Source organism: Salvelinus alpinus, chromosome 35 (assembly GCF_045679555.1).
Source record: "Salvelinus alpinus chromosome 35, SLU_Salpinus.1, whole genome shotgun sequence".
Classification (NCBI taxonomy): domain Eukaryota; kingdom Metazoa; phylum Chordata; class Actinopteri; order Salmoniformes; family Salmonidae; genus Salvelinus; species Salvelinus alpinus.
The window spans coordinates 577,918-602,006 of NC_092120.1; the positions used below are offsets into that span (position 1 = coordinate 577,918).

Consider the following 24,089-nt stretch of genomic DNA (forward strand, 5'->3'; position numbering starts at 1 on the left):
AATGTTTGCAGATAGAAATGTGATGTATAGAGCTGACACAATTCCCCAGTCTACATGCCAGACAATCATAGATATCAATACATGTCTATGATTGGTCTGTGATGTTGAATCATCCTGAAAAGGCCTTTGGTGGCGGTGTGTCTGTGTCTTATGCTGATCTGAGTCTTGCTTCCTCTAGGGGTTTTCATTTTTGGTGTACAAACATCTATTAATTAACCAACCACTAAAAGACAGAGATTCTGAACGATAGTATAACAAATATAACTTTATTCAGAATTTCACTATGTTTCCTTGAAATGCTAACCTGTCATAGGATACTGTGCATTTTTGTTATGATAAAACATATCAAATTATTGCATGTGTCAGTAATAACAAATGCATTAACTATAACAGAGCACATATGCCAGTTATCATTTAACAAAACATGAAGCAGGTAAGTAAAATTATAAATTACAAAATTAAAACCTAAAAGGTATTTTCATACTCAGAAATGTTTTATATATTTTTTTATAGTGGAAATATAATTTTGTAATCACGTTAATATTATTTTTAAAGTGTGTACAACTGATTGATTTACTTATGTGTAACTTCATTATAGGCTCCATTCTTTACAAAGAGTTTCTTTAATAGGAAATAATTATAAGCGCTCTATTGGGAAAAGATGATGGTGAAACACGGAGGCTCTCACAACCTTCCCTCCAGTCCAATCTGCTGGAGGGGAAGCTAGAGTGGGCTGAAGGCCACATTCATATTCCACTTATTGAGTCAACAACAACTCAAGAGCAACAGGATAGAGCAGCGTTTCCTAAACTCGGTCCTCGGACACCAAGGGGTGCACGTTTTGGTTTTCGCCCAACATTGCACAGCTGATTCAAATGATCAAAGCTTGACGATTAGCTGATTATTTGTATCAGATGTGTAGTGCTAGGGCAAAAAACAAAACATGCACCATTTGGGGTCCTTAGGACATAGTTTGGGAGACCTTGGGATAGAGAGATAAGTCCTTAATAGATGGCAGAGGTGTGGGAGGTGTCTCCAGACTCAGACCACATGGAGCTCCTCCGGCTGGCAGTCTGCAGCCTGACTCCACTCTTCAGCTTGCAGCCCAGGGACCTCAGCATGTCCAGCAGGTGGCGGCGGAACTTCACCCCCACGAAGGCGTAGAGCACGGGGTTGAGGCTGCAGTGCAGGTAGCCCAGAGAGGAGGTGGTCGTCAGGGAGATGTCCAGGGCTTTATGGCTCTCGCAGGTGTCCACCAGGGTGTTGCTGAAGTAGAGGGTGTCCACCATGAGGGTGATGTTGTAGGGCGTCCAGCAGAGGAAGAAGACCAGCACCAGGGCCAGGATAACCCGGACAGCCCTCTGCTTCTGGAGGCCTTGGGAGCCGTGCTGCAGCCGCAGCAGGATGCAGGAGTAGCAGAAGAGTAGCACGGCAGAGGGGAGGAGGAAGCCCACCATGTGGTAGAGCAGGCGGGAGGCCAGGCGCCAGTCAAACCAAGACTGGGAAAGCGACGGGTAGTTGTGAACACACTCCACTTTGTCTCGTCTGGTGTCCCTCACAGACTCCAGGAAGTGCCAGTCGGGGATGGAGAGGAGGATGGAGAGGAGCCACACGGACAGGCAGCTGGCCTGCACCATCCAGGGCTTCCTGCGAGAGTACATCTGGACCGCGTGGACCACGGACAGGTAGCGGTCCAGACTGATGCAGGCCAGCAGGAAGATGCCACAGTAAAAGTTGATCTGAGTTAAGAGTTAGAGAAAATCAGACTGTTATAAAACTGTTACAAAGTTCAGACAAAGAGTACGTTTGTAATTGGGTAAAACATATTGACGACAATTGTATTCCATTCGCTATTGTATTCCTCAGAAATGTAAACTAAACCCAACAGTTTATTTATTTAATGTGTATAGTCCTTACTGTGAACATGGCTCCAGTGATCTTGCAGAGGGGGGTCCCGAAGCTCCATTCCCCAGCGGCCTGAACAGCCCAGAGTGGCAACGTAAGCAGCAGCAGAGTGTCGGCCATGCCCAGGTGCAGAATGAAGGTGTCTGTCACGCTCCAGCTCCGCCTCCTCTGTACCAGAACCAAAAGTACCAGCCCGTTGCCCAGCAGCCCAAGAACCAGTGTCAGGGAGTAGAATATGGGGAGGAACACAGCGTCAAAACGCATGCCCTCCTCCATGCTGCACACACCCCCAGTAGAACAGCACGTGTCACTGTAGGTTTCATTATCATCCCCATCATAATCACCAGAGAAGTGGTCAACTCTGGTAAATGTTAACTTTTCACCACCGGCAATGAGGGAATCCTGTAAGTGAAATAGAACTAATTGTCTTTGACATTTAAGCATAATAATGCATCACAGTGTGTGAGTAAAATGCAATGGCAAAAAAAGTGACAAATGTAGTGTTTTTCCTCAGTCTTTAACCTGTATGATTTCTATGTGTGATATATGTGGCTATTTTACATTTTGGAGGGTTGATTTTCAGATGACTGGGACTGTAATTCAGATGATGATATCCTTATGCCAACTGATCATACAGACTGCTCTATTGTGCACCCAAGGGGGCGCTGTCTACTCACTGACACAGAGGTAACAGAGGCAACTTTTCAGGGAAGCCAGAAACCAATATACACAGGCAGTTAGAACAGCCAAGGCTAGCTATTTCAAGCAGAAATTTGCTTCCTGCAACACAAATTCAAAAAAGTTCTGGGACACCGTAAAGTCCATGGAGAATAAGAACACCTCCTCCCAGCTTCCAACCGCTCTGAAGATAGGAAACACTGTCACCACCGACAAATCCACTATAATTGAGAATTTCAATAAGCATTTTTCTACGGCTGGCCATGCTTTCCACCTGGCTACCCCCACCCCGGACAACAGCACTGCCCTCCCCTCTGCTACTCGCCCAAGCCTTCCCCATTTCTCTTTCTCCCAAATACAGTCAGCTGATGTTCTAAATGAGCTGCAAAATCTGGACCCTTACAAATCAGCCGGGCTAGATAATCTGGACCCTTTCTTTCTAAAACTATCTGCTGAAATTGTTGCCACCCCTATTACTAGCCTCTTCAACCTCTCTTTCGTGTCGTCTGAGATCCCCAAAGATTGGAAAGAAGCTGCGGTTATCCCCCTCTTCAAAGGGGGGGACACCCTTGACCCTAACTGCTACAGACCTATATCTATCCTACCCTGCCTTTCTAAGGTCTTCGAAAGCCAAGTCAACAAACAGATTACCGACCATTTCGAATCCCACCACACCTTCTCCGCAATGCAATCTGGTTTCAGAGCTGGTCATGGGTGCACCTCAGCCACGCTCAAGGTCATAAACGATATCGTAACCGCCATCGATAGGAAACAATACTGTGCAGCCGTATTCATTGACCTGGCCAAGGCCTTTGACTCTGTCAATCACCACATCCTCATTGGCAGACTCGACAGCCTTGGTTTCTCTAATGATTGCCTCGCCTGGTTCACCAACTACTTCTCTGATCGAGTTCAGTGTGTCAAATCGGAGGGTCTGTTGTCCGGGCCTCTGGCAGTCTCTATGGGGGTGCCACAGGGTTCAATTCTTGGACCGACTCTCTTCTCTGTTTACATCAATGATGTCGCTCTTGCTGCTGGTGATTCTCTGATCCACCTCTACGCAGACGACACTATTCTGTATACTTCTGGCCCTTCTTTTGACACTGTGTTAACAACCCTCCAGGCGAGCTTCAATGCCATACAACTCTCCTTCCGTGGCCTCCAACTGCTCTTAAATACAAGTAAAACCAAATGCATGCTCTTCAACCGATCGCTGCCTGCTCCTGCCCGCCTGTCCAACATCACTACTTTGGACGGCTCTGACTTAGAATATGTGGACACCTACAAATACCTAGGTGTCTGGTTAGACTGTAAACTCTCCTTCCAGACTCACATCAAACATCTCCAATCCAAAGTCAAATCTAGAATTGGCTTCCTATTCCGCAACAAAGCATCCTTTACTCATGCTGCCAAACATACCCTTGTAAAACTGACCATCCTACCAATCCTCGACTTCGGTGATGTCATTTACAAAATAGCCTCCAAAACCCTACTCAATAAATTGGATGCAGTCTATCACAGTGCCATCCGTTTTGTCACCAAAGCCCCATATACTACCCACCACTGCGACCTGTACACTCTCGTTGGCTGGCCCTCGCTTCATACTCGTCGCCAAACCCACTGGTTCCAGGTCATCTACAAGACCCTGCTAGGTAAAGTCCCCCCTTATCTCAGCTCGCTGGTCACCATAGCAGCACCTACCTGTAGCACGCGCTCCAGCAGGTATATCTCTCTAGTCACCCCCAAAACCAATTCTTCCTTTGGACGCCTCTCCTTCCAGTTCTCTGCTGCCAATGACTGGAACGAACTACAAAAATCTCTGAAACTGGAAACACCTATCTCCCTCACTAGCTTTAAGCACCAGCTGTCAGAGCAGCTCATAGATTACTGCACCTGTATATAACCCATCTACAATTTAGCCCAAACAACTACCTCTTTACCTACTGTATTTATTTATTAATTTATTTTGCTCCTTTGCACCCCATTATTTCTGTCTCTACTTTGCACTTTCTTCCACTGCAAACCAACCATTCCATTGTTTTTTTACTTTTTATTTTACTTGCTGTGTTGTACTCACTTCGCCTCCATGGCCTTTTATATTTTTATTTATTTATACATATATTTGTTTGCCTTCACCTCCCTTATCTCACCTCACTTGCTCACATTGTATATAGACTTATTTTTTTTTATTTTTTTTCACTGTATTATTGACTATATGTTTGTTTTACTCCATGTGTAACTATGTGTTGTTGTATGTGTCGAACTGCTTTGCTTTATCTTGGCCAGGTCGCAATTGTAAATGAGAACGTGTTCTCAATTTGCCTACCTGGTTAAATAAAGGTTAAATAAATAAATAAAAAAAAATAGAGCTCTCCAGCTTGTAGTCCTAAAGACCTGAAAGGAGTTGGTTTCGTTCAGCCATTCCTATAGCGTACCACAGTATGACGTTTTGATAACTGTGTAAATCTCTCTAGGACAAGGTGACTGTTACGCTAGGGTAAGCCTACACGAAACACAGCCCTTATTTTAAGGGTTTCTAAAATGCTCTCTAAAACTCTTCTATTGGATATGAATGGCTTTCTGTAGTTTCATCGCTAAAATTGTCTTCAGTTAACCCTATCAGTCCAGAGACCCCAGCAAAAATTGGCTTTTCATTTATCTACAACCCTTATATTTTGCCTCACAATGAAGTGTTTTAGCATTTTCTTTTCAGGACAACAAGGGCTACATGTACAACACAAAACAATTGGACATAACCAGTTGCACTCATTAGTTTTATTGACAATTTTTTATTTAAAAGAAATCTGTACGTATAGAAGTGTTTGCTCGCTGGGAAATGAATATCTAACTAGTCAGTGACAACTGTTTAGAGTTTGTGACAGCAACTATGTGAGCTTATTACAGTATTAGAGACACTATGTCCTGGGATTACCAATTATATTCTATGTAGAGTAACCCCTTACCTTCTAACAGCTCTTGTAGCTTGTGAGAATCATAGAGCAAAACATGTTACATGTGCGTGTTCGTGAGAGTCTCAGCAAAACATGTTACATGTGCGTGTTCGTGAGAGTCTCAGCTTTTCAAAGATAGCTTTTAATAGTTTGTAGTTCAAGCCATTCGGACTCTACATTTTTGTAAAAAGACTCAGCCCCGGCCCCTTAAAGGATCCACCCTTGTCTCACAAACACCACTCATCCCTCGTTAATCACACAGACTAATGGTTGGTATCCATAGACAAATCCAATGGTACAACCCAGAATACTTTAGCTCTGTTTAAAAAGGGGTTAGAAGTCCAAAACATACTAGGAGAAGGAAGGAGAAGGACAGAGAATATAGTCACAATAATGCAACTGTGAGTAAAAATATTGGTGCGTTATTGTGGAACATGTGAACATCTTAACAAAATGTGTGGGTACTGTCTTTCTTTTCACACATATTTTATATACCCGGGACTGCACCTGTGAAATATGGGCACACTACCTGAAACCCTATCTGAGTTTTATTTCCTCTCAACAGGTTTCAAATGTCAATAATGTAGGGGTTTCCTTATCAGAAGATCATCTGTCGAGATTCTGTCACTTCAGACAATTTAATTAGATTATTTCAAAGACTGTTCACACCTACACATAATGTAAAGGTGCTTTTCTTAGGTCTGACTCAAATTGAGGATATTTTTGCAGCGCGTGTAACAAATTAAAAGCCTATTATTAATATCAATTTGCATTGTGAAAAGTTATGTAAAATTGCTTATAATACCATTAATACTCCCAACTGTTATTTTAAAAAAAAATAGACAAATAAAATAAGTGTACCCATTTGTACAAAATCAATGTTGTTATTCAATATGATAGTGATTATTCTGTATATGCAGTTGAAATATGTGTGTATAGGGACACTTACCATGCCTTTGAATGGTATTGATGCAGTCTGTCAATCAGTTTCCACAGAGATGATGGGCTGGCGCTGTTGTGAGCATGATGTCAAACAGAACTGCTATTTTCAGTAAATGGGGAGGAACTAGTAGAGAGGAAATAAGTTTAAAGCCATTCATATGTAATCATAAGTAATACTTCTACAGGCCCAATGTTGATCACAGATTTTTTTATTTTATTTAACTAGGAAAATCAGTTAAGAACAAATTCTTATTTACAATGACAGCCTACCGGGGAACAGTGGGTTAACTGCCTTGTTCAGGGGCAGAACGACAGATTTTTACCTTGTCAGCTCGGGGATTTAATCCAGCAACCTTTTGGTTACTGGCCCAACGCTCTAACCACTAGACTACCTAGTGGTCAGATTTATTTTATGAATGAGCATTCATTTGTATTTATTATATTCTATATACCTTGTTTTCCTGTCCTTTGTAATAAATGTGTTATTACTTAATAAACACATTGTTGAATGCCACAACATAAAGTAAAGAGGTGAGAGTTGAAAAAGTCAACATTGTTAGCTTGCACATTCTAACACAAAGGTGAAGGATGATAAGACCCTCTGCTAAGGCTGCACAATTAACCACATAGTCACACTGAACAGATTACATATCACTGCCCAACATGACACTTTCAACTCTCTCTCTCCACCTACCCCAGAGTGTGAATTACGGGGGACTAAATCCCCCTGAATGAGAGATGAGCACCCCTAAATGCAACAAAAGTCAAAGTTTGGAGGGTCTCTAAGTAATGCCAATTTAACCATTCTCCTATTTGTTTAAAATTCAATTTTGTACTGCTACAGTGGTAAATATACAAATGAAATGAACACCCCCACCTTTCTTTCATAGTTTAAACATTGTTTTTCCCAGGTAGCTGCAGTTGTCATCCCAGGACAGTCCCGTATTTCAGACCCTTTTCAGGTGTCTTGAGTTATTTTATTTTTTTTAAAGGTCAATTTATCAGCAAGATGCATCAGTTAATTCAGGCTACAAAACTGTGGACCTAATGACAATCGCCGAATGTGACTTTTTAGTAATTTGTAACAGTTGTGTCTTTCCATTCATCAAATAGCAGGTGCACACAGTGCACTGTTTGGATGCTGGAATGATTTTGGAGTGGACGAACTTGCGCAGGTCGATTTAAAAAAAGAAGTAGTTTGACAATCAGATGAAAACATCATGACTGGTTGTGTTCATGCCACATTAAAAGGTCATACATTTTTACAGTAAAATTATGTCTTTCCCATTAGGCCCATGAAAAAGAGATATAATTCGCACTCTGCCCTACCCTTTTTCTTTCGCTCTTATCCTCTCTCGCTCTTTCTCTAGTTTCAGTGAAATGGGATAAAAAGGTGAGAAGACACCCTTCCTGTGTGTGTCGGTCTCTGACACTAACATATCTATCTGCATGGTGGTGTGTCTGTGCTATGAATCTGTGAGTACCTAATTGTCTGATTGCAGGCAATACCTGATTTCTAAATCTGGACCCAATGTCCATTATGACAAGTAGTGCCAGGAGTTGTTTCAAGTTATAGGCTATAACAGGTCACATGGCCAAGATAACTCTGCCACAGACATATGGCATCGTAAATGATGAACTAGTATTATGACATTGTGATCTCTAAGGTTTTCATTATGAATGAACCAAATGTTCTTTATCTTGATTTCAACGTATTTGATTAAAAAAATCTTATCTTTCTTTATAACCCTCTTTACATCCTGTTTCTACTACTTTCTTTCATGTTGTGATCCCCACCGAAGCCATCAAACCACATCCCCTACTACTCACATACACACAAGCACACGCACGCACGCACACACACACACACACAGACACACACACGATTTGTTTCAGTGTCTGTCTCGATTCTTCTTGTCTGGTCTGTGCATATGGTGTAGTTTCAGTGTTTTTAACACCTTTGCAGCGTCCGGTGCAGCTGTACTATGTGAGGTGAACTATCGATAGAACAAGCTGCATGTGGGACACAAAGAGATAGATCTCATCTTTATATCTGTGCCAATATAGCGTCTGTGACAGCATGGCCAGCGCATAGTGGAAGCCCTCAATGTCAATGTTCATGCTAAAACAGGTTATATATATACACATGATGAGTCCTCTATATATTTCTATAATGGGCCCTAAACTCTGCTCTTCTCAGCACTGTTCACCTGCAAAGACACTCAACACCAACCCCCAACCACACACACACAAACACAAACACACACACAGAGATGCACACACACACACAGGGATGCACAGATGCACTCACAAAATTGGATATAAATGTATTCTAAACATTTTTGTGGACAAACGGCCTGATTGATCTATTATGAGTTATTAGAGTAAACAGGAAGTAATGTGCCATTTGGTCTGCCATTTGAAAGGTGAAGTACAGTTGCCAGGCAGCCCACTTCCACTCTCACTACCCTTCACCCATTCAAGATGGGTTTTATTAACAGAAACGGAGACAGTTGAAAATATGACCGATGCACGTGATCAGTAATTATGAAGGGAAACAGCGTTGTTTTTTCAAAAATAATGTTTCCTCTTTGTTACTGTGTAGCAACGTATGGTGATTCACATTGTTATTCTGGGCTGATTAACAATTAATCAATTAATCCTCACCATAACGTGCCCTCTTGAAAAAGTACTACTGATTTACTACACAAAACCTATTTGTGCATTTGTGACTATTTAGAGACTTGTAGGGATTGTGTGGTGAATGTGTAGTTTATGCACTACTCAAGTAAGAAAACAGTAGTGTTTCCAGTTGTAATCAGGTAGAGATTTTTACTGGATGTTGGTAGTACTTAACTAGCCAAAACACTACTGCTTTACTAAACAGTCTTTTCAATAGTAACTAAACTGGCTTTTTGCAACCAGAGAAGAAGGCAAAACAGGAAGTAGTTGGTTGTTGTTAGCTAGCTACTGTTTTTGACAATCCCGAATGTAATCACCTTCCATTCTTTATCATCCTGTCTTTGATAGCCCTTATGTAGGCACCATCTGTAAGTTTAACTTTCCTTTATGTTTTATGAATACTTTCATATCGTTGTTTAGCCGTTTATATAACTTTTTAGATTACTAGCCAAAATTGTATTAGCCGTTAGCCGTTGTCATAGAGATGTATTGAGTTTAGCCTATATGTTTGCTAGCCCCATTGAAATGTAGCCATGTAGCCTCTGTTTTTGTCACGCAAGCTAATAAGTGTGTGTGTATGCAAATGTACAGTATGTTCCCATTGGTATACTTATCCATTCTAGTTACATATTTGAACCTTTTGCCAAGAAAGCCCTCAACATACAGATGTAGGATCTTAATTTGATCACTCTTTTATTGCTGCGAATTGTCATGGACAACAGGATATTCAAACTTCTAGTGTATTTGAGCCTTAAAAAGGCGTATAAAGTTTGGATTTCCACGTATAAGTTTCAGACTTGATTTGCCCTTACGAAAATGTATGAACCCCTGCACAAATGTCCATTAATTATAATTCACATAAAAATTCACATTTCCTGTTGCTGCAGGAGTATTTTCCTGCTGTAGCAAACTGGCTCAAATTAAGATCCTACATCTGTTAGAAGACTGGAGGCCATTGTTGGTAAGATTAACATTGTTTATCAAATGTTGCTCTGTGTTATATTATGTGACCTCCGTTAGCAGATTATTGATAATGGCTTATAATTGGTTGTTTTTTTGTACTTTTCTTTATTTTCTAAAAAGGTTTACGTGGGGGAGAAATGTGGCTGCAACAAACAAAGAGGATCTGAATGTCACACTGGTATAAAGGGTCGGGAGACAGGCGCAGGAATGAGTAATGTTTTTTTTTATTTCACCCAAATTACAGCGTGCCATGTAAAGGCACGGGGACGAAGACCAAACAAACATGTATACAAAACACCGGTTTGAAACGCAAACAAAAGAACGAGGAGTACCTCGAATAAATAACACAAGCGCACAATGACACCACACGGGATGAGACCCGTAATCATCTGCGCAATACAAGCAGCACGAAAGCCAAAACAACACACCACAGGTACTCACGCGATCAACGGACATTGTAACAATAATCAACAGGATAAAGGCGAACAAAGGGCACACTTATACAATTACTAATCAAAGGGAATTGGGACCAAGTGTGCTTAATGGCAGTTCCAGAGGGATCCGTGACACTGAAGATAAAAGTTGAATGAAAACAAGGACTCAAAGGGACTAACAAAAAAAACTTTAAAAAAAATAAATGTATTTGTAATTAATTGAATGTACAAAAGTGCTATAAAGTTTGTATAAGCGTATTATTTCTTGTTTCATGATATAATTACAGTTAGAAACTTGAGGAAATAACATGTGCACGCACCAGTCTAGTATCGACACAGTACTGGAACAAGATGTCAATAGTGATTTTGAATAAGCAAACAGTAGTAAATGTAGTAGTTTAATTCAAAAGGGTTTATTTCAGAAATGAAAAAGGATCAGGAGCAATTCAGTAGTGACACACACACACAGATGACACTGGAAGTAGTATCAATAGGGATTGAGTAGGCATACAGCAGTAATGTGTAGTAATTCAGTAGTGAACATGTAGGAATTGTTTAAGTATGTGTAGGTTTTAAGTATTAGATACCCACAAGCTCATTAGTTACACAGTAGTCATTAAGGGAGAAATATGTAGTGATTTAAATAGGAAATATGTAGGATTCACCAGTAGTAAAATGTTCCAATGTATTACTCATTACTACCTAAATTACTACATAAATCACTACTGGTTTACTACACATCTCAGTAGCAATCAAGTAGTAAAATCAGTAGGTTTTGTATAGATCTTGTGTAGTACCTTTTCAGGAGGGCGATGCTGCAGCTTGTTCAAAAGGGTGGAACATGTGGCTGCTGGACACTGTGTTTCCCATGGGACTGGAGAAACTTACTGAAGTAGAGGGGTAGTCAGTGTAATCAGTGTCATGTGAGGACACATACTGGTATAAACCAACTGAATGACTGGTGGTGCTGGTTGTGTAACCCACTTACAAATGCTGTCTGCCAACGAGTGTATGAATGTTTTGAGGGTAAAAAGTCTTGAAAACATAATTGAGCCATAAAAACTGCACTGTGGTTTTGCCTGTGCAGTCAGCAACTGATGGAAAGATGGTTGACTTACTCTCTTTATGCCAGAAGTTCTGTAGGCCAGAGAGGTGTGAATGGGCCTAGTCACCATCAAACAAAAGGTTTCACTCAAATCCATTTAGGCAAGATTAATGTATCAATCACAGGATTTCTCATTAGTTGAAACAATACAACTTGGCTTCATCATTGCTGATGAATGCATTTGGCTCTCAGTTGTTTTTGTTTTCTTTCCCACCCAAAACATGGATACCCATGACGTTACACCTGTGTGTACCGTAACAGGTTTGACTGAGTACACTACTTCCATGTGGTATGGGAACTGAAATGTGCTAATAGTAAAAATGAACCTCTTTTACAGATGTGTTTTGTCTTACCAGTTCCTGGAACAACAACATGGTCTGTGATTTTATGTCACTATGGTGACGCTAAGCTTGACCAGCAAACAAACCATATCTACAGCCACACAAATAATAGGACAAATCATAGATGTTATGCTGGAAGGTAGATGGTAGATGTTCATTCCCCCTGTCCTCAGCTTTTCTCCACAGAACAAAGAAATAGGATGCCACTTATAACCCCCCACCCTAGCCTGGGGTTGACCAATCAGAAGTCATTGCAGTACAACTGGGCCAATGGCCAAATAACAAGTATCCTGCTCCAGACTCAATGTACAGACCAATGAAAACATGGCACACGTAGCTCTGAGTTCAGGACTGACCTTCCAGAGATTCTAAACAGCTGTTGAACTGAACCAACTATTTCAATTGACAATTCCCTATTGACCATTAGTATTCTATTTAGTTGTTAGTACTCTCGTCCTCTTATCCTCTGCGTTGTGTATTTATCTTAAAAATATTCTTATACTCACCCCCTAGACCATTTTAAAAATAAATATACTTCAATGTATTTTTCAAAAATATAAAAAAATAGACAGAATAAAAACATTAGCAGTAAGCATAAAATCATTCACATTAAACACCTTGCATTCCTATAAAACACAAAGGGCATATTTTACTTGCCGCAATAAGAAATAGATTTCAGACAAAGTTATAGAAAAGAGGCATTAATAGGTGTGATACCACATCTGAGAGAGCATGGTTCGTTACAGCACCGAGGACAGTTTCCACGGACACATTGACCACAATCATGAGGCTTGGTGTGATGATGAGAACCCTTGTGATCCCCATCACATTCTTGTGAACACCACTGACACCCATCTCCAAAAGGACACGGTTAATGAATCTTATGATATCCCCCATCACGTAACCATCGGATTTTAGCAGACAAACATCGTCCAATAGCACACTTGATAACCTGGATGAGGATGACAAAAATGACCACAACTCCCACTATTGGAAGTATCATGCCCACCAAAAAACTTCCCCCATGTACCGAATGTGGAAGACAACCACATGACTAAGCCCAGATCATCTGGATTGTAATCATGATATTTAGCGCCCTCAGTCCTGATCTTTTGGATTAGGTCAGTTATTTCTTCAGAATTATCAGGAATGTAAGTACAGCATTCAGCACCAATAACAGCACATGTACCCTCTTGTGCAGACAGAAGATAATCAAGCGCTAAATGATTTTGCATCGCCACAGTCCGAATGGAAACCATCTCAGCAGTAATTAACTTAAGAATCTCAGCTGTTCTATTAGCTAGGATTTCCAAAGAGTTAGCCATATTAATAACTTCCCACACTATTTTAGAAATACCATAAGAGGGAAAAACAATCGCAAAGAATCTCTCCGTTTCTGTAATCACACATTTATGACGCTGTGAAAAAAGAGAATTCACAGAATGTCTTACATGGGGTACTACATATCCCAAATAACACAACCCTAATAACACGTCCCTTACCACAACTTTGGTAACCAGGAATAGGCATAGGAGCCACAGATAAAGTAAGTCCCAGTAGGCACTATCATACCATTATTGATGATATTACCAAAGGTATTGACACAAAAAGTAGTGCCCTTACTGAGAGTCAATTCAACAGACATTCCGCAACCTTAGTACTGTCACAGGCAGATAGATAGATCTGTTGTCTGATCACACTTACTCTGTCCTACTTTGACAAACGCGTCCTGGTGCAGTTGAGATAAGTTCAGAGAGAATTACCTATTACAACATAACCCCCCAACAGGGGCATGTGTAAGAACTAGGTAAGGTGGTCGCTGATTAGTGACATTGGTAACCTCAAATGAAGGAAGGTACCTATCACTCCAGGATGTCAGCTCCACCCCCAACTCATCCACATGTTGTTGAATGGACACACATCCAGGAGTATCAGGCCTCCTCCAGCACCTATCTGCAGAACTAGGTACTCTTGTATGTTGATACTCAACATTCTCACCCCAATTAGTACCAATAATCACCTTATACCAATTAACATCTCTCCATATAACCAACATTTCACTCTGGTTAAGAGGAATAGCCCTTAATGGAATACCTGGCCTTGATGTGAATGGAGCGTAAGTACAAACCCAACACCTACTTTGATTGACTACTGTGGCATAGTGTAGAGAGAGAGCTAGAAACGTATTGACACCCGAGTGTCCCTCATCCTGCTGATGTATCGTTGTGTTAGATATGGAAACACCACCCACATCCTGTATTAGGAGGAAACTCACAAGGAAAATCATTTCAAACATCTTTCACTTGTCTGCAAGACAATAATATTCAATCGTCCCTTTGTCAAGGTAATCATTCACCAAGTCCTTTAAAAGTGACCAGCTCTTCCACACTGGTATCAGTCCCACATAGATAACTATTAGACATGATGTTCTGACAGTCTGCCAGTAGTGAGGAATTCTTCTTCCGTTCCACTGGTTGCACTTCACCGGTGATCTTGTATCGTTTCAGGTACAGTCAAGGGATATTGCTGCAGCCTCAGATGGTAGATTCTCATAACCTGTAACGAAGGAAACAAAAAAGTGAAAGTAACATGTCCTGGTTTCAATAGAAATTGATATTTCACATAGATTTCCCTAAGTAAGCATGTCCTGATTTTCAGGAAAAAGTTGTACTTTTCACCTAGATATCCCTAATATGATGACTGCAGTATACAACATAGAAGCTTATCAGGTTCTGATTATCTTACTATGCTTCTTCACCTGAGATTGGCCCCCGATTGCTAATCAATCAGTTCTTTATTCTCCAGGCTCCGCTTTGTCATCGACATGGACAACCTTGCAATGAGTGACATGTATCCATCGTGATTTTACCTGGACCTTTACTGCTGACCTCGTTATGAGCAAAATTTGTTAAAGACCTTCCCATTTTGGCCCTATTGTGTCTGTCACATATTTTTTTACCATCACCCACTGTGCTGGCACTACATCATGTCCCCTCTCGGGAGTTATTCCCAATTAGAGAATTGTATGCAATAGTTAAGCATTGTGCCACTCATAAAGTGAATGTCTGCTTTCCTCAAATCTAACGTGCCTGGTATTATCACGTTGTCCATTGTAGTATCTGCCCAGCCTACCTTCCTCACACCCCCCTCCACAATGCTTGAACCGTCTGTGTATAAGATAAACTCAGCTTTCCAACGAATGACTTTATATACCCATCAGAGAGCTGATCCAAAACCAACTCACAACAGTCGTGTTCAAGTAATATGGTATCTACATCAGAGTAGATGGATTACATGGTGTTTTTTCAACTTTACCCATGTCCCATAGATCTTTACTCATTACTTTAGTAGCGTCCATATCTTCCTTGCTAATGGGATATTGTTTTGTGCAAGGTGGGGCAACACCTGTCAAGCACACTGGTTCCATATCCAAAGTTCCACACTAATTTTTCTTCGTAATCTGTAGAGCCCTGGATCAATCTTCATTGTACCAATAGAAATTGATAATGGTTTGGTCTGTTTCATATCTGTCTCTCCCCCCACTCCTGTTGCTCTCATCTTCTTGCCCATGTACTGAGGACATACAGTGGGGCAAAAAAGTATTTAGTCAGCCACCAATTGCACAAGTTCTCCCACTTAAAAAGATGAGAGAGGCCTGTAATTTTCATCATAGGTACACTTCAACTATGACAGACAAAATGAGAAAAGAAAATCCAGAAAATCACATTGTAGGATTTTTAATGAATTTATTTGCAAATTATGGTGGAAAATAAGTATGTGCAGTTGCAAACTGTAGTCTGGCTTTTTTTAATGGCGGTTTTGGAGCATTGGCCTTGCTGAGCGGCCTTTCAGGTTATGTCGATATAGGACTCATTTTACCGTGGATATAGATACTTTGTACCTGTTTCCTCCAGCATCTTCACAAGGTCCTTTGCTGTTGTTCTGGGATTGATTTGCACTTTTCCCACCAAAGTACGTTCTTCTCTAGGAGACAGAATGCGTCTCCTTCCTGAGCGGTATGACGGCTGCGTGGTCCCATGGTGTTTATACTTGCGTACTATTGTTTGTACAGATGAACATGGTACCTTCAGGCGTTTGGAAATTTCTCCCAAGGATGAACCAGACTTGTGGAGGTCCACAATGTTTTTTCTGAGGTCTTGGCTGATTTCTTTTGATTTTCCCATGATGTCAAGCAAAGAGGTACTGAGTTTGAAGGTAGGCCTTGAAATACATCCACAGGTACACCTCCAATTGACTCAAATGATGTCAATTAGCCTATCAGAAGCTTCTAAAGCTATGACATTATTTTCTGGAATTTTCCAAGCTGTTTAAAAGCACAGTCAACTTAGTGTATGTAAACTTCTGACCCACTGGAATTGTGATACAGTGAATTATAAGTGAAATAATCTGTCTGTAAACAATTGTTGGAAAAATTACTTGTGTCATGCACAAAGTAGATGTCCTAACTGACTTGCCAAAACTATAGTTTGTTAACAAGCAATTTGTGGAGTGGTTGAAAAACAAGTTTTAATGACTCCAACCTAAGTGTATGTAAACTTCCGACTTCAACTGTATATATATATATATATAACCCCTTTTGAGGAATCAAACCTCTATTATCTTCTAGAACACAAATTGTTGCTGTAGGGCCTGGTTACATAATGATATAAAACATTTTTTTACAAAGGTGGTGCACTGGGCCTTTACTAGTCCTGTATTAGCTGACCGGATATAGTGCGTGCAAAACATGTTTTCCTGTGCCTATGCTATGCCTACACTCCCACCTGTTCACTGAGCTTCTCTGACACTGGCAAAATCCCTCAAACCAGGCTCCGCTCCATTGGAGACTGGGCTTTTAGCCAACTCTGGAACTCCCTCTCCATGTGAGAGCCTCACATTCCATACACATATTCAAGTCCTACACTCTTAGAAAAAAAGTGTTCTTCGGCTGTCCCCATAGGAGAATCATTTTTGGTTCCAGGTAGAACTTTTGGTTTCCATGTAGAACCCCCTAGGGAAAGGGTTCTACATGGAGCCAAAAGGGTTCTACCTGGAATCAAAAAGGGTTATCCTATGGGGACAGCCGAAGAACCCTTTTAGGTTCTAGATGGCACCATTTTTTCATAGGAGTGTAAAGACACACCTCTTCACACATGCTTACCCGGATTCTCTGTTGTTTAGTGTTCTCCCTTGTTAGTCTTTCATCATGTTTAGTGTTCTCCATGGTTAGTCTGTCATCGTGTTCAGTGTTCTCCCTGGTTAGTCTGTCATCGTGTTCAGTGTTCTCCCTGGTTAGTCTGTCATCATGTTTAGTGTTCTCCATGGTTAGTCTGTCATCGTGGTTAGTGTTCTCCATGGTTATTCTGTCATCATGGTTAGTGTTCTCCATGGTTAGTCTGTCATCGTGGTTAGTGTTCTCCATGGTTATTCTGTCATCATGGTTAGTGTTCTCCATGGTTAGTCTGTCATCATGTTCAGTGTTCTCCATGGTTAGTCTGTCATCATGGTTAGTGTTCTCCATGTTTAGTGTTCTCCATGGTTAGTCTGTCATCATGGTTAGTGTTCTCCATGTTTAGTGTTCTCCATGGTTAGTCTGTCATCATGGTTAGTGTTCTCCATGGTTAGTCTGTCATCATGGTTAGTGTTCTCCATGTTTAGTGTTCTCCATGGTTAGTCTGTCATCATGGTTAGTGTTCTCCATGGTTAGTGTTCTCCATGGTTAGTGTTCTCCATGGTTAGTCTGTCATCATGGTTAGTGTTCTCCATGTTTAGTGTTCTCCATGGTTATTCTGTCATCATGTTTAGTGTTCTCCATGGTTAGTCTGTCATCATGGTTAGTGTTCTCCATGGTTAGTCTGTCATCATGGTTAGTGTTCTCCATGGTTAGTCTGTCATCATGGTTAGTGTTCTCCATGGTTTCTGTCATCATGGTTAGTGTTCTCCATGTTTAGTGTTCTCCATGGTTATTCTGTCATCATGTTTAGTGTTCTCCATGGTTAGTCTGTCATCATGGTTAGTGTTCTCCATGTTTAGTGTTCTCCATGGTTAGTCTGTCATCATGGTTAGTGTTCTCCATGGTTAGTGTTCTCCATGGTTAGTCTGTCATCATGTTTAGTGTTCTCCATGGTTAGTCTGTCATCATGGTTAGTGTTCTCCATGGTTAGTCTGTCATCATGGTTAGTGTTCTCCATGGTTAGTCTGTCATCATGGTTAGTGTTCTCCATGGTTAGTCTGTCATCATGGTTAGTGTTCTCCATGGTTAGTCTGTCATCATGGTTAGTGTTCTCCATGGTTAGTCTGTCATCATGGTTAGTCTGTCATCATGGTTAGTGTTCTCCATGGTTAGTCTGTCATCATGGTTAGTGTTCTCCATGGTTAGTCTGTCATCATGGTTAGTCTGTCATCATGGTTAGTGTTCTCCATGGTTAGTCTACTTTTATATAATGACTTATTTTGTGTGATTGTATTGCTTTTTATCCTATTGATTTTCTTGTGTATGTAAAGTGACTGAGTGTTGTGAAAAACGATTAAAATAAAATGCATTATCATTATTCTTCATGTCAAAGATGAGTCATAAGGGCACCTCTCTCTCTCCCCCCTAAGTTCACTCGGAACCACTGTGCCGCTTAAAACCCTAAACTTGCCCCTCTTCCTCCTCCTTTCTTTCCACTGCCGCCTGCTTGCCTGTCGTCTATCTTTCCCGTTTCAACGAAAACCGTGAAATTAGGTTCTCAAAACATATCTAAAAGGCAATTGTTTCAAAAGGCAGTTGTTACAGATGTAACAAGTTTGACTGAGTGCACTAATCCACATGATACAGGAACTGAAATGTACTAATAGTGAAAAGGAAACTCTTTTATAGATGTTGTTGTTCCAGGTACTGGTACCACAAAACACGAGCAGCTCACAGATTACTGCACCTGTACATAGCCTATCTATAATTTATCCCAAACAACTACCTCTTCCCCTACTGTATTTATTTAGCTCCCCATTATTTCTCTCTCTACTTTGCACATTCTTCCACTGCAAATCTACCATTCCAGTGTTTTACTTGCTATAATGTATTTACCTCACCACCATGGCCTTTTTTGCCTTTACCTCCCTTATCTCACCTAATTTGCTCACATTGTATATAGACTTATTTTTCTACTGTATTATTGACTGTATGTTTTGTTTATTCCATGTGTAACTCTGTTGTTGTATGTGTCGAATTGCTATGCTTTATCTTGGCCAGGTCGCAGTTGCAAATGAGAAGTTGTTCTCAACTAGCCTACCTGGTTAAATAGAGGTGAAATTAAAAATTATACTTCACTATGGTGCTTGAGCAACAAACAAACCGTATCGACAACACAAATATTAGGACTGAATTTGACCGAGTTGAAAGGTTGTTTAATATCTTTAGTGTTTTCAAATTGGTATACACACCAACTTATTTTTGGGGGAGAAAAATAATACTGAATCTATTTTAATACCAAAGTTTTACCATTTGCACTGAAGATATGACTTTGAATATGTCTCTCGTAAAACCACCCTTTCCTCTCTCACCTCTCAATTTTTCTGTTTGGTGGAAGATGAGGTCGAAGTATCGGAGGTGTTAGGTGTGGTGAAGTTCTCGGACCCCGAGGCTTGCACCGAGGGTCAGGATAAAGAAGAGTCTGACAGTAGAAAAAGTGGACCCTTGCCTTTTGGCTGATCCATTTGTGGTTTCAGGGTGGATGAAAACAGATTTGGGTGCTGCGAAATCAGTGAGGGTAACCAGAACTGGTCTTGTGATAATTGTTTGTGTTTCTGCTGGTCAGATGGAGAAGGCACTCCGCGTTAAATGAATGGGGGCAAAAAATGTGAATTGTTTTGCCCTCAAGAAAAGGGTGCCATTGAAAGGAGTGATTACTGGGATGGCAGTAAATGTAAAAGTTGACCAACTGAAAAGGAAGATTCCTGAGGTTTTTGATGCTTTTCGTTTGGTGCGACGCAGACAGGGTGGTGTGAGTGGTGAAGCAGAAGAGTCATTATCTGTTCTTTTGAGTTTTGATGTTGACAAAGTGATGTTAGGATATATAAGTTATCCTGTACAAGCTTTTGTGGTTATCCTGTACGAGCTTTTGTGCTGAAAACATTACGTTGTTACAGGTGTCAAGCTTATGGGCATGTGGCAGCAGTGTGTAGGAGGGAGGTTCCTAGGTGTGAGAAGTACGCAGAAGGGCAGGAAACAAAGGAATGTGTAGCATTGGGGAAAGTAGTGGTATGTGTTAATTGTAGGGGTGCCCATGGGGCTGGGGATCAGAAATGTCCCGTGTGAGAGAGGCAGGTTGAGGTTTCCAGGGTTAGAGTAGTGCAGAAGTTGTCATATGCTGAGGCAGTGAAGTAGAGGAAGATGGGTTAAGGGGGATGGATCCTGAGAGGAGTGGTGTGAGTAGTAGATCTGTACCGGGACAGAAGGATAGGGCAACAAGTGATATACAGTACCAGTCAAATGTTTGGACACAAACCTTCAAGGGTTTTTCTTTATTATTATTTTTTACTATTTTCTACATTGTAAAATAATAGTGAAGACATCAAAACTACGAAACAACACATATGGAATCATTTAGTAAACAAAAAAGTTAGGCAAATCAAAATGTATTTCATATTTGAGATTCTTCAAAGTAGCCACACTTTGCCTTGACAGCTTTGCACACTCTTGGCATTCTCTCAACCAGCTTCATGAGGTAATCACTTGGAATGCATTTCAATTAACAGGTGTGTCTTGTTAATAGTTAATTTGTGGAATTTCTTTCCTTCTTAATGCGTTTGAGACAATCAGTTGTGTTGCAACTAGGTAGGAGTGGTATACAGAAGATATTTGAGATATTTGGTAAAAGACCAAGTCCATATTATGGCATGAATAGCTCAAATAAGCAAAGAGAAACAACATTCCATCATTACTTTAAGACATGAAGTCAATCCAATACATTTTAAGAATTTTGAAAGTTTCTTCAAGTGCAGTCGCAAAAACCATCAATCGCTATGATGAAACTGTCTCTCATGAGGACCGCAACAGGAAAGGAAGGCCCAGAGTACACTCTTCTGCAGAAAATAAGTTAGATAGTTCAAGTAACAATGTGAAGCATCTGACACATCAACTGTGCCACGACTCCAACACCATCATTAAGTTTCCCGATGACACAACAGTTAGGCCTGATCACCGACAACGATGAGACAGCCTATAGGGAGGAGGTCAGAGCCCTGGCCTTGTGGTGCCAGGACAACAGCCTCTCCCTCAACATGATCAAGACAAATGAGATGGTTGTGGACTACAGGAAAAGGAGGGCTGAGTACGCCCCCATTCTCATCGACGGGGCGGTAGCGGAGCAGGTTGAGAGCTTCAAGTTCCTTGGTATCCACATCACCAACAAACTATCATGGCCCAAACACACCAAGACAGTCGTGAAGAGGGCACGACAAAGCCTATTACCCCTCAGGAGATTGAAAAGATTTGGCATGGGTTCCCAGATCCTCAAAAAGTTCTACAGCTGCACCATCGAGAGCATCCTGACTGGTTGCACCACTGTCTGGTTTGGTAATTGCTCAGCCTCCGGCTGCAAGGCACTACAGGGGGTAGTGCGAACGGCCCAGTACATCACTGGAGCCAAGCTTCCTGCCATCCAGGACCTCTATACCAGGCAGTGTCAGAGGAAGGCCCTAAAAATTGTCAACTGTTTTCTCTGCTACCGCACGACAAGTGGTACCGGAGCGCCATGTCTAGGTCCAAAAGACTTCTTAACCTTTTATGGCTGCAGTCCCGTTAATGGGATCGATATGACAACAGCCAGTCGAAGTGCAGGGCGCCAAATTCAAAAACCAGAAATCTCATAATTAAAATTCCTCAGACATTCATGTGTCTTATATCATTTTAAAGGTCATCTTGTTGTTAATCCCACCAAAGTGTCCGATTTCAAATAGGCTTTTCAGCGAAAGCACTACAAACGATTATGTTAGGTCAACACAAAACCACAGCCATTTTTTTCCAGCTAAAGATAGCTTTCACAACAACCAGAATAGAGATAAAATTAATCACTAACCTTTGATTATTTTCATCAGATGACACTCACAGGACTTTGTTACACAATACATGCATGTTTTGTTTGATTAAGTAAATATTTATATAAAAAAATCTGAGTTTACATTGAGGCGTTAGATTCACTAGTTGCAAAAACATCAAGTGACTTTGCATAGCCACATCGTTTCAACAGAAATACTCATCATAAATATAGATGATAATACAAGTTATACACATGGAATTATAGATATACCTCTCCTTAATGCAACCGCTGTGTCAGATTTCAAAAAAAACTTTACAGAAAAATAAACCATGCAATAATCTGAGACGGAGCTCAGATGAATAGCCAAATTAGCCGCCATGTTGGACTCCAGAAAATACATGATAAATGTTTCCTTACCTTTGATGAAATCATCAGAATGCAGTCCTAGGAATCCCAGGTCCACAATAAATGCTTGATTTGTTCGTTAATGTCCGTTATTTATGTCAAATTAGCTACTTTCGAATTGTTTACCAAACACCCTAACCAAAGTCTCAAAGCGCGACCACTATAACGTGACGAAATGTCTAAACGTTCTGTTACAGTCAGTAGAAACATGTCAAATGATGTACTGAATTAATCTTTAGAATGTTGTTAACATACATCTTGAATAACGTTCCAACCGGAGAATTACATCGACTTCAATTGAGAGATGGAACGGAGCTGCCTCTCACGTGAACGCGCGTGTTGAATGCATGGTCACCTCATGGCAGTGATTACTAATTTCTGTCTCCTTCGACCCCCCTTCACATTAGAGTCATCAGACTTAGTTCTATTGAATCCCCGAACAGACTAGGTTAAAAATCTGTCGATGTACCCTTGAGCAAGGCACTTAACCTTAGTCGCTCTGGATAAGAGCGTCTGCTAAATGACTAAAATGTAAACCTGGCCTCTATGTGAAAGCGTGGCAATAATTTATTAACTTTTCATTATTCACAGATCTACTCCTCTGATGGCAGGCAGGCAGCACACTCAAGAAAACAAATTGCTCAGCAAAGCAAAGACTCTTTTGAGAGCTACCAGATTTATTATTTTAAAAAAGCTAATTTTTACTGTGTCTCCTGTGTCTGTGTTTATATGTTAACCTCTAACGAGCCACAAACCCGGATCCGGGATCCCCCCCCATCAAAAAAGCAGACTAGCATAGCCTAGCCTAAAGCTACAGGGATATCATATAATCAAATGTTCATGAAATCACAAGTCCAAGACACCAGATGAAAGATACAGATCTTGTGAATCCAGCCATCATTTCTGATTTTTTTTTAATGTTTTACAGGGAAGACACAATATGTATTTCTATTAGCTAACCACCATAGCAAAAGACACAACTTTTTTTTCCCACCATTTTTTTCCTGCATAGGTAGCCATCACTAATTCGACCAAATAAAGATATAAATAGCCACTAACCAAGAAAAAACTTCATCAGATGACAGTCTGATAACATATTTATTGTATAGCATATGTTTTGTTAGAAAAATGTGCATATTTCAGGTATAAATCACAGTTCTACATTGCAGCTGCAATCTGAAATAGCGTCGATGCAGGCAGAATAATTACAGAGACCAACGTCAAATACCTAATTACTCATCATAAAACATTTCTGAAAAATACACAGCGTACAGCAAATGAAAGCCCAACATCTTGTGAATCCAGCCAATGTCAGATTTTTTAAGTGTTTTACAGCGAAAACACAATATAGCATTATATTAGCTTACCACAATAGCCAGAAACACAACCGCATTTACCAGCAGCAAATGTTAGCGATCGTAACAATCCAGCAAAAGATATATAATTTGACTAACCTTGATATACTTCATCAGATGACAGTCCTGTAACATCATATTACACAATGCATATAGGTTTTGTTCGAAAATGTGCATATTTAGCAGCACAAATCGTGGTTATACAATGTGACCAGTAGCAACATTTCATGCATTCTGGCCGGCGCCATCTTGGAGAGGCACCTAATCTAATCGATAAATAATCGTAAACTTGACTAAAAAATACAG

The 24,089-nt window shown here is 40.6% G+C and overlaps 1 protein-coding gene and 1 long non-coding RNA gene across 3 annotated transcripts in view; both read right to left on the minus strand.

Moving 5' to 3' along the window:
• Positions 1 to 24,089, minus strand: part of LOC139564397 (uncharacterized) — a 418,006-nt gene that overhangs the window by 197,973 nt on the left and 195,944 nt on the right. The gene's annotated exons all lie outside the window — the stretch shown is intronic.
• LOC139564340 (C-X-C chemokine receptor type 3-like) lies at positions 243 to 6,556 on the minus strand. Of its 2 annotated transcripts, XM_071383805.1 has the most exons (3): positions 6,484 to 6,556; positions 1,918 to 2,307; positions 243 to 1,739 (listed from the first exon to the last, which is right to left on the minus strand). In XM_071383805.1, exons 1-3 carry the CDS (start codon positions 6,484 to 6,486, stop codon positions 1,005 to 1,007), a joined length of 1,128 nt encoding a protein of 375 aa, XP_071239906.1. In that variant the 5' UTR covers positions 6,487 to 6,556; the 3' UTR covers positions 243 to 1,004. The 2 variants fall into 2 exon arrangements, with proteins under 2 accessions (XP_071239906.1, XP_071239905.1); XM_071383804.1 differs by lacking the exon at positions 6,484 to 6,556 and having other exon boundaries at positions 1,918 to 2,431.